This window comes from Trachurus japonicus, chromosome 13, assembly GCF_045865225.1.
Source record: "Trachurus japonicus isolate A0001 chromosome 13, Traja_1.0".
Taxonomy (NCBI): domain Eukaryota; kingdom Metazoa; phylum Chordata; class Actinopteri; order Carangiformes; family Carangidae; genus Trachurus; species Trachurus japonicus.
The window spans coordinates 23,391,391-23,402,550 of NC_140919.1; the positions used below are offsets into that span (position 1 = coordinate 23,391,391).

The window sequence follows — 11,160 nt, forward strand, 5'->3', positions numbered from 1 at the left end:
ATGGAGTTTTACATTATACGTTAGCATTAAGCGAGCGGACTTTATGCTTAGTTGTGATACTGGCTAACATCTAAACATCTCTGACAATATGTTGCCTCAAATACGTTGTTGACTTAACTTAGAACCATAGACTGTAAAAAGAATGGACGTAGCGTCCGTGACGTCACCCATTGGTTTTGGTGAGTCTGTTTTGTGCCGCTACTACGGGGGTTTGAGCCGCGCCATGTTGGATTCTACTTGCCATATTTGGAGCGGTAATTTTAAATCTCCACAATATGATTATTGTGAGTGTTTGTTATAGTGTGTTGTTGTTGTCACAGTAGACTAATATAGAATGATTATTGTCCCATTGCTACTCTAAGGTCCTCGACCTACACCTTTTCGAGGCTAAGGACATATGGAACGTCGACGAGACCAGCACGTCACCGTCCAGGTATTAAGCTTAGTTTAGTTTATTGTGATCATCATCAACATTATAAAAAAGATATTTCACAGTGTAGCCTAATGTGACTTTTCTTTCTGGTTGATGGAAAAGGTACCAGACAAGGTCATCGCCAGCAGAGGGAGGAAGCAGGTTGGGGCCATGACATCCGCCGAGAGAGGGACTTTGGTCACAATGGCGTTAGCTGTAAACGCCCAGGGAAACAGCATCCCACCCCACTTTGTTTTCCCCCGAAAAAACTACAAGGAGCACTTTGTGCTCGGGGGGCCCCCTGGCTGCATCGGCTCCTGCAGTGGCTCAGGGTGGATGCAGGAGAAGGACTTTCTGATTTTCCTGAAGCACTTTGTGCGTCACACAAGAGCTAGCAGGGAATCAAAAGTCCTCCTCCTGCTGGATAATCATGTGTCCCACCTCTCTGTAGAGGGCATTGATTATTGCAGAGACAATGGTGTGGTAATGCTGTCCTTCCCCCCACACTGCTCCCATAAGCTGCAACCTCTAGATCGCAGTGTCTACGGGCCGTTAAAGCGCTACATAAATACCGCCATGGACCAGTGGATGTCCAGGAATCCGGGCAAACCTATGACCATCTACGATTTACCTGGTATGATGATTTGTAATGTTAAGAATTGGCCTACCTTGATACAGTTCACTGACTCTACTGACATGAGTGGTCTGAAATAGCTACAATAACAAAACTCACAATGATATAGCAACACTATACAAAACTAACAAATTGACACAGAGTAACTACAAACAACGACACACAACTGAAATTTCTTTTATCCTTTTTCTGTTTCTATGTTGTCCCAGGGATCGTAAAGACAGCCCTTCCATTAGCAGCAACTCCATCCAACATCACTGCTGGCTTTAGGTGCACCGGAATCTGCCCGTTCAACCCCAACATCTTTGGTGACACAGATTTTGCACCTGGCTATGTGACCGACAGGCCAGCACCGGCTGCTCCTGCTGGTGAGGAGTGGGTGGTGCCGCCTGCTCCTGCTGGTGAGGAGTGGGTGGTGCCGCCTGCTCCTGCTAGTGAGGAGTGGGTGGTGCCGCCTGCTCCTGCTTGTGAGGAGTGGGTGGTGCCGCCTGCTCCTGCTGGTGAGGAATGGGTGGTGCTCACACCTGTTCTGGAGGAGCCTCCTGTCGATGGTGCCACTGCTGTCCACGCATCTCCTGTCCAAGCCCAACTCCATGCTGCTACTCCACTGGCTGCTCAACCACACCCATCTCCTCCCAGTGCCGCCACTCCTCTCCATGATGTCCAAGCCATCACTCCACTGGCTGCTCAAGCACACGCATCTCCTCTCACTGCTGCCACTCCTGTCCATGATGTCCAGGCCGCCCTCACTCCACTGGCCGCTCAAGCACACGCATCTCCTCTCACTGCTGCCACTCCTGTCCATGATGTCCAGGCCGCCCTCACTCCACTGGCCGCTCAAGCACACGCATCTCCTCTCACTGCTGCCACTCCTGTCCATGATGTCCAGGCCGCCCTCACTCCACTGGCTTCTCAACCACACCCATCTCCTCTCATTGCTGCTGCTCAGGTACATGCCTTGCTGCAGGCAACCAACGATCAGCTACAAGCTACTCTGCAGTCCACCACCACTCTGAGCCACACTACCCAGCAGGCTAATGCCATTTGGCCATCTCCTCCCAGCTGCTAAGTATGCAGAAAGCCGCCGCTGAGGTCAACCAGACCAGACCAGCAGAGCCGATAGAGAGGCCTGTGGCTCAGGCTCCCATTGAAGCCCAGGCTGAAGTTCCACTTCCAAACGGCCATGTTGTCATTGCTGAGGTCCATGCCGTGCGACAAGCTCTCACATCTCCAAGCAACGCTACTCCAGAGGCCACCACTTTTAACCCGGAGGCGTCACGACCATTGCCAAAGGCTGGACCTAGGAAGGCACAGAACCGAGGGAGAAAAAGGAGCTCTGTTATCCTTACAGATACCCCAGTAAAAGAAGCTTTGGAGGAAGAAAAACGGGCCTCGACAGCCAAAAGAAAGCTCAACCTCCCCAAGGCTGCCCCTAAAGCAGCTGTCAAAAAGTCTGGAGTGGCATCTAAAGCTGGCAGAAAATCTGCTGCTGGGCCTTCAAAGGCCAGCAAGAAGCCGCCTGCCACACCGGTCATTGCTGAGCCTGAAGATGAAGTGGGTGAATTGGAATGCCCTGTCTGCGGGGAGAGTGGTTATATGAGTAGGCCTCAGGTATGGGTTGCGTGCATTGTCTGTCATGAGTGGGCACATGAAGCATGCACAGATCAAGAGCAAAGCTACGTGTGCCACAAATGTGAGGATTTTGATTAGACTAAGCTGTTATCCATAGTATTAATATGGTCATACTGTTTTCTTATGACATCTGCAATCTCCATAGGGGCATGCCCAAAAATGCTGAGGTCAAGTAAAAATACAGAGGAATGGGGCGGTGCGTGGCGCAGTGGGTAGAGCGGCCGCCCCATGTAGAGGCTACAGTCCTCGCCGCAGGCGTCCCCGGTTCGAATCCTGCGTCGGGCAGACCTTTCCTGCGTGTCATTCCCCCTCTCTCTCTGCCTCCCCATTTCCTGTCTATCTCTACTGTCATCACTATCAAATAAAGGCAAAAAAAGCCAAAAAAAAAAAAATACTTTAAAAAAATACAGAGGAATTTGAATGTTCAATCTACATATTTTCTTTAAGGAGCATGTTTTTTTTTGGTGTTTCACCGTTTTGAAAATTTCCAGTGGTTTAAGCTATAGAAATTAATCAATTTCACTGTTTACATTAAGACTTGAAAGTTAATGTTTGCACTCTTATATGAATATGCAATTACAATGTGTCAATGGTGCGTTTGTATAGTGTCTTTGTCCAGGTCACTTTAAAGAGATTGTGCATCACACACAAAGTGAGCATAAGTTTATTATTTTCTACTTGTTTTAGAGAATGTTTTAAGAATGTTTTATCTCTTTGAACTATGCACACTTACCCGTGCCCATGCACCTCAGTTTAATGTCTGCACTATGGGGGGTGAAACCTGTAGATGGTGCATTATCTTCTGCCTTAGTGTGCATTACATTCCCTGTCTCTCACACTCACACACACACCTGTGAATGTTTGCACTATGTGGGGGACAGACTTGTTGTGGCCTATTAGGTCACTTGAAAAGGAAAAAAAGCACTTGAAACCCATTTAATGTGACGGTGCCCTTTTATATGTTATAGAGGTTCAAGCAACTTTTATGTGAATAAAAAGATGTTTTTTTTTGTCTCTGAATGTTTTATTGTTGGCATAAAGGCTGTGATTTTGTCAGTCCATGACCTAAGGCTGTTGGTAGAGAACTATGATCAGAACAGTTATTCCCTCATCTATGCTAAACAAATGAAACAAATTGGCTCCAGTTTGACCTGAAAATGGAGAGGACATGCAACCTACACAAGGGTAAGGATTGGAGTCATTTCAGACAATGTTAGTATTATCATGATAAACGTATTTGAAAATAGAGATAAAAATTGTCTCTGAGAACTCTACTTATGCCTCAATCAGCGTTAGATGACCTAGTGGCTTGATAATGATGTTTAATTCAACCATGTGGGACGGTGGGCGCGGCCGCTGAGTCGGACGGCGCTTCAAGGGGGTCGAACGCCGTGCCGCGCGGCGATCATCCCCCGTGGCTGCACCGTCCGTCCCGACAGACTTGCGACGCGGTAATATGCGCAATGTCACTTTATTTGCCGATCGCACCCGATTCGTTTCACCAAAATAGAAAAAAACGGTGGATAATGTTAGAAGACAAGTGTATCTTTTTCACAAAAACGTATGGTTACTAGGATTAAATACTCGCGGTGCAGGGAGGGAATTAGAAAAATATGCGTCAAACGACCCGGTTCTCCCCTACACACGGTGCTAAAGCCGTGTTGTTGTTGCCACCACGTAGGTTTGTCTGTCGTAAATCTACTTGTGCGCATGCGCTGGTGCAACAACATGATTGGCCTAGTTCAGCTCTGGCAACGCAGGTGATTGGCTGCTGGTGAAAAGGGGCGGGACATGCGGCATCTTTGGCGTCGCAGCTTTCCCCATTCAAAATGGGCAGAGTGGTCTGTCTCCTCATATTAGAACGTCTCTGTTCTACATTGGTTAATCACCACAAGCACAACTTGCAAGTAGCAATGTCAGTGTGAAAATACATTTTTTGCTCTATAGATGCTTTAACCGACTAATTCTAGCTTCCTAAACCTTAATACATTGCATGTCCAAAAAGAAACTCACCACTTGAATTTAACTAAGCTAATAGGTAAGAGCGATAGGCTAATTACTGCATGGATGATTATGTCTAAGCTGGCAACAACTTATCAAACCCTAAACTGATGCAGTCTCATTTCTTAAACAACCATGTTAGAAGACACTTCCCGTGGTTGTGGAAAAGATGTTAATCTGTTTCAGAAGGTTATTGGCATCAAGCAAAACATCCAAGGAGAATGCTGAGACTACTAAAACTGGGTTAAGAACTGTCCAACGCATTATTAAAAACTGGAAGGATAGTTGGGAACCATCATCTTCAAGGAAGAAATGTGGTCCAATGTGACCACAGAGTCCAGTCCTGAACCCCATTGAGAATCTTTGAAAAATTAATGCAACTCTGGATGGAGATAAATATTGTGACATTGCAGAAGCTTATCAAAACGATGCCACAGCAAATGTGTGCTGTAATCAAAGCTAAAGGCAGCCCAATGAAATATTAGTGTGTGTGTTTTTTTTTTGGACAGGCGGTGTATATCCTGGCCACAATGTAGAGACAACAGGTCAGAAAACTGGAGTAGTCACATGTTTTTTTTCTGAAGACACTGATGAACCATCTGATTTGTTGGTCAGATGTAACAACTTTTTGAAAATAAATCGACTGGTAGCAAAAAGAAAAAAGAGCCCCTGTGCAGCTCACATGCTTTTCAGACATGTCTCATTCCTTCTATCTATCCTTCCTTATCTTAATCCCTTCCTTTCTCTGCCTATGTTCCCCTCCCTCTTCCTTCTTCCCCTCCGTCCTGCTCTCCCATCCCAGCTGTGCTTGCTTTAATACCTTCCTGTGGCCCAGAGTCCCTGCTTCTTCTTTTCTCCTTACTTCCTTCCTCTCTCTGCTTCTTTCCACCACTCTTCCATTTTTGCCAGTCCCACAACACCTAAGTCGCTTCTCACTGCTATCCAAACTCAGTAGGCTATTAACTAAAAAAAAAAAAAAAAAACTATAAGCACAGCCATCTTCATATGATCTTTCTTGGTTTTATCACTGAATTATAGCCCAGTGTTGTCCTCAGGGCAGACTTTTCCCAAAACCAATTAAAGCCTTTCTCAAAGTGTTCATCCTCCAGTTTTGGATTAGTTTGCGCCAGTTCAGGGCCAGCTAGCTCCCGGCTAAAAGCACAGTCAGTCCAAACTTGAACATGCTTGTGTTAGAGAGTCTACATTGCTGGGTCACACTTGTTCTACTTAACATTTTGATTAAAGTTTATGTCGTCAGTCTCCATAATAAACAGAGATGCTAAAGTACGAGTAGAAATGTATGGTTAATATCCTCAGAGTCGGTCATGTAATGATTGCACATGTGTGCTGAATGTAACTGCGTGCATACAGTATTCCTGCATATTTCACTATGATCTTTAACTGTGCTGACATCACTCTGCCCCCTCTAACCATGCTGCAGAACATCAAGTTAATTACATTAAATCAGGAGATACAGAAAAAAAAAAACACTGAGAAAAATGATGTTCAGCGCAACATTATACAACTCCCTCTGTGAACTGTTTTCTGTGTGCATATTTTAATAATTTCACCAACCAGGCCGCTTTTGATGCATAACTTATCAGGGCGCCAAAAAGGGCTTAAAAGGCTTCATTGCGTATCGAGCCTGAGAACTTGTAAACTATGCTAAATTGAAGCACAAAGCAGGTCACTGGGACTGCAGATTATCACTGCCGAGTAGTTCCTCTTTGTAAAAAGTGAGTAGCATGTTTTCACTGTAATGTTCTTGTCATTTAAAGTAAACCCTACAAACCATCCTATTCTGGTTTTTCCACTCATCTATGAGATTAAGGCACTGTCGTATCATACCTTTAGATGGAGGGATTAAAGTTGTATAAAGTGCAGCAGTATAAGGTCACAGCCTTATCAAGTACTGAAGCTCCTACCTGGTCAGGACCATTAGTCACTCTGGATTAAGAGTTACTAAAATGTAAACTGTCGACTGACTGTCTTGTGTTGGGAGCAAGACACCTAGGTAACATAAAACTATGCAATGTCATACAACACAGCCTCTTTGAAATGGAAACTTTTCTGAGGCTATGTTCTGGAAATATTGCCAGCACCGTTCAACAAAACCTGCAGTGTTTGAGTTTTCTGTCAGTGCGAAGCCATCTGACCACAGATAGTCATGCGCCCGGCCTGTTGCTGCTGCAGTTTCACTTTGTGGGCGTTAACATTCATTGTAACAGCACAAGGGGTTCATCCTTCAGTCTTCACTAGTGTCACATGAACAGCTCCTTTTTTTATTTTTTGCCCCATGGCACTGACTACACATTTTTGCAAGGTTTCCATATTACTATTATTCTCCACAGAGTGGGAACACAGAGCTTTGCTTTTGAGTTTAATTGTGCCACTATATCCTCAAAGGACTGAGCAGGTTTGGTGGACATACAGTCCCCTGAAAGCTGTTCAAGAGCCTACAGTACCTGAGTGCCTATGACATTACTCTTGTTCTCCAGACTCCAAAAAAAAAGTGGCCAGTCATTTTTCATCCGCTTGTCATTGGTGTGTGTGTGTGTGTGTGTGTGTGTGTGTGTGTGTGTGTGTGTGTGTGTGTGTGTGTGTGTGTGTGTGTGTGTGTGTGTGTGTGTCTGTGTGTCTGTGTGTCTGTGTGTATGTGTTTGAGGGACTATGAGCTGTCTGACTGCACCATCAGCTGGGAGTTATGGTCACTCTGGCTTGTCATAATATCCTCTCTCTGACTGCATGCCCTCAGATTGTTATTCCCACTGAGTTTGTTGTGTGTGCGTGTGTGTATGCGCGAGTATGAGTGTGAGTATGTGTGTTTATATCTCTAAGTGTGAGAAAGCAATAGAGGGACACTGTGTGTGTGTGTGTGTGTGTGTGTGTGTGTGTGTGTGTGTGTGTGTGTGTGTGTGTGTGTGTGTGTGTGTGTGTGTGTGTGTGTGTGTGTGTGTCGGGGGGTGCCAGATGGCTGCTGGCTGACTTAGAAGCATGAATTAAAGGAAATCATATGAGACAGTTGTGCTTATCTTTCCATTAATATACTTAAAAAAGAGTGGCTGATACACACACCAACCGCCTCCATTCAACGTGCCAGTGCACGCACACACACACACACACACACACACACACACTGCAATTCACAGCAGTGTTTTGAGGGCTCTGTAGGTTTGATAGTCTTTTTCACTAAATGTTTTTGATAGTTCTTTGACAATGGAGCTTGGCACCGTTGTGTCTATGCTCATTCAATCATCTGCTGTTAATGCTGATGGATGTCACAGAGCCAGAATAATATGATTATATTCCCAGAGACTTGTAAACAACTAACAGCACTAATTAAATGTTTGCCACTGTTGGCATCAACACAACAGAACATTTAGACATGTTCCCAGTTTGACCATATCCATCCCAGCATTTGACTACTAGTTGTGTGAGGCCTAATGATCACCTGAAGTGTGTGACTCCCCGTCAATCACTGCTCATGTTAGCCTACTTAAGATTGCCATTACCCTATTAGCCTAGCTCTTTTTTGCTCAATGACTGAAATAAAGTTCTAGCCTATAGATAAATGAAAATATGGATAGCTTCTCAACAAAGTGGTATTGGACCAACAGCATCAGACCAAAAATGATACCTCGGCCAAAAGCCCTCCCCCTCCTCCCCCCTACCCTACGCCCACAGACAAATGAAACAGCTACCCTACAACAACACTTGCCAAAGCATTGCCTTTAAAACTCCAGCAGCAGCAAGCAGTCAAAGGAAGTTAGCTAAAGTTATCATGTTGCTGTCAAGGTACTTACACATCCAGAGGAAGAAGAGCCAGCTCCGAGTCAACCTGTATCTCCTCAGCAGCTCCCAGCAGTGTCCATTTCGGTAAAAACAGACCAGTATTATCTCCATTTTCTACTGAACAACTAGCCTGCACCGCGCTAGCATGCACGCGCCGCCATCCACAATGGTTACAAAAGTGAAATTCAAATTATGACATGACGCTACCTTCACTGTTTCATGTGCTTTAAAGGGAGAAAAAAAACATCCCACAGTGACGAAAATTTGGCCTAACACTGATTTACCTTTGGAAACTGTGTGAAAAGCAGGAAATAATCGTGGCCCAGCCTTTAACCTGTAGGCTACAGCCTACCATTACCACTATCATTACAGAATGCATGACACATCGTTTTGCCAGGTGAACCAGCTGTGCGTGACTAATTGCGTCCCGTATTGAGAGTGAGGAGTCACGTGCCGATTATCGCTAATCTGGGCAAATTCTTTACAGTCCGGTCGGCCATGATGGAAGGAGACGCTATCGGTTGCCAGGGGCAACGTCATCAGAACAGCACAGAGACGGACTAAATTCTAGCTCTTTTTTGCGCCAACAGATCAACAAATTACTAGAAAGAATAAGGAGAAAGTAAATCACTGGAGCAGTTTTTAACACAGCAGTGATTTCCAGGCATTGTAAAACAGTAAATTACGGAGTAGACGATTTTGTTTTGCCCATAGACTAGTAAGGCTTTTGCCACCGGAATCCTTCCATCATGGCGGAGAAGGGGGGTGGGGCTCTGAGCTGTGACGACAACTCCTCACTCTCAATTAAAGGAGCATTATCGCAAATCCAAATTCTTAATTTGGCCACTAGATGGAGCCAGGCGGAGCATATCATATAAACAAGTGGGCAGCTGTCAGAGAGAGAGAGAGCTGCCTCGTTTAGTCGTTTAGTCATCTTGTCTCAAGTCGAGTCGAGTCTGCAGTCATGCTGTCTCCCAAGTCCGAGTCGAGTCTCAAGTCTTTGCCTTCCAAGTCGAGTCAAGTCGCAAGTCGTTAAATTTGCGACTCGAGTTGACTCGAGTCCGAGTCCCTATGACTCGAGTCCAATTGTCTGCTATGGCCCAGTTTTCTGCTGCTGCTCATGTATCTCATGTACAGAATTTTAAATACAGCTCAATCATGATCTGCATCATTTAGCATCACTGTTACAGAAAACGTCATCATCCAGAGCTTCTCCACTGAACTGAACCATGACAGTCGAGTTTGGAAAATGTCAACCTCTTTCTGGTCTGGGCCTGAGCCATCATGGTTTTCCAACATTATTTGCATATTCAATCAATGGCTAAAACAGAAGTCCAACACCAAGTCAGTCACAATGGTCTTCCAACCCCACTGCTATGTTGTTTTCCAAGCTCAGTGTCTTGTCCTCTTCGTGCAGCACACAGTCACATTGAGGGAAACCAGTTGTCCCCGAAGGAAACTGTAAAACAACATTTTGACACTTTATTTGCTGAGAGGGTCAACACCATTCATGTGTCTCATCCGGAAGTGTAATATATGACAAATTATAACCCCTATACCGAGACAGACATTGTTATATCACATGTAAGGACATATGCATAAATCATCACGTGTAGCTACATTCTTTGGATGAAGATACAAGTGCCAAGAAAGGCAAGTTTAATTTTTTTTAAAAAAAGACATTCTCATGATACAGTATGTTAATGTTTGATTTTCATATTAGTACATATTTGTCTATTTTTTATATTTACATACTGTATGATATCAACATTTATTGGCAGGCTTTTGGATTGACATACTGTACTCTATGAAGGTTAAATATACATGTTTTATGAAGTTGTTATGATTTCAGGTTACAATAACATGCAGGTATATTTTTCCATAAGATACATAAGCTATACTTCATTTAGGCTATATGTGTCAGAATCAGACGGACAGGATCCACAGAGCAGATCAGAGGCGAACGGATCCAATAGAAGGTGTTTATTAACAGGCGGTTATTTGTTATTTATTTGTTAAGAGTCGGTACACAGAAAGTCAGTCAAAACGCAAGGCAGAGGCAGGTCAAAAACAGGTGAGGGTCAATACCAAACAACAGGTCACACAGATACTCAAAACACAAGGGAAAACTCAAGAGGATTAGAGCCGAAATGCTACAGTCACAGACGCAGACGAACTGACAAAGACACAGGGAGAGAAGCACAAGAGGAGGGATGAGAGACAGGTGCAGATAATCAACAAGAGAGGGAGAACTAGACAGGAAGTGGGGAACACACACAGGGAAACAAAATAAAAGACAAACAGGAAACACAAGACAACAAAAGAGCAAATCCAACTTTACAGGCCATGACAATATGTACACAATTGATTTTACTTCATTTGTACATATACAGTAGTTCATCTATGTAAATTCAGTGAAGCCATATTACATTTGCCATGTCTGTCTGTGCATTTAGGCTGAAGCTATAGAACCAGACAGTGATTAGTCTCAGTAGAGAGATCTAAAGCAGAAGTCACTACATGCTGTAATTATTTCTGGGTGAAAAGCAGTCAGTGACTTCTTGCAGTCTAGTCATCTCAGTGAGATTACCAGAAGTTGTTGCACCAGTTTACCTCACATACCCCCAGCTTCCAAAACAATTTCTGTTCCAAAGCCTAAACCTACCACTAAATCTTATTTTGTTCTGTA

At 44.3% G+C, this 11,160-nt stretch overlaps 1 protein-coding gene across 1 annotated transcript; it reads left to right on the top strand.

Annotated features, from left to right (window-relative positions):
- The first annotated feature begins 526 nt into the window (after positions 1-526).
- Positions 527-2,844, top strand: LOC146975969 (uncharacterized). The gene is made up of 4 exons (XM_085796677.1): positions 527-1,046; positions 1,256-1,995; positions 2,109-2,657; positions 2,824-2,844. The coding sequence occupies exons 1-4, from the start codon at positions 527-529 to the stop codon at positions 2,842-2,844; spliced, it is 1,830 nt and encodes a 609-aa protein (XP_085652803.1).
- Positions 2,845-11,160: the final 8,316 nt, after the last annotated feature.

Coding starts and splice junctions, on each gene's coding strand:
- LOC146975969 (XM_085796677.1), top strand. CDS start 527: ATGGAAAAGGTACCAGACAAGGTCATCGCCAGCAGAGGGAGGAAGCAG. Junction 1,047..1,255: donor GACCATCTACGATTTACCTG/GTATGATGATTT, acceptor ATGTTGTCCCAG/GGATCGTAAAGACAGCCCTT. Junction 1,996..2,108: donor CTCTCATTGCTGCTGCTCAG/GTACATGCCTTG, acceptor ATCTCCTCCCAG/CTGCTAAGTATGCAGAAAGC.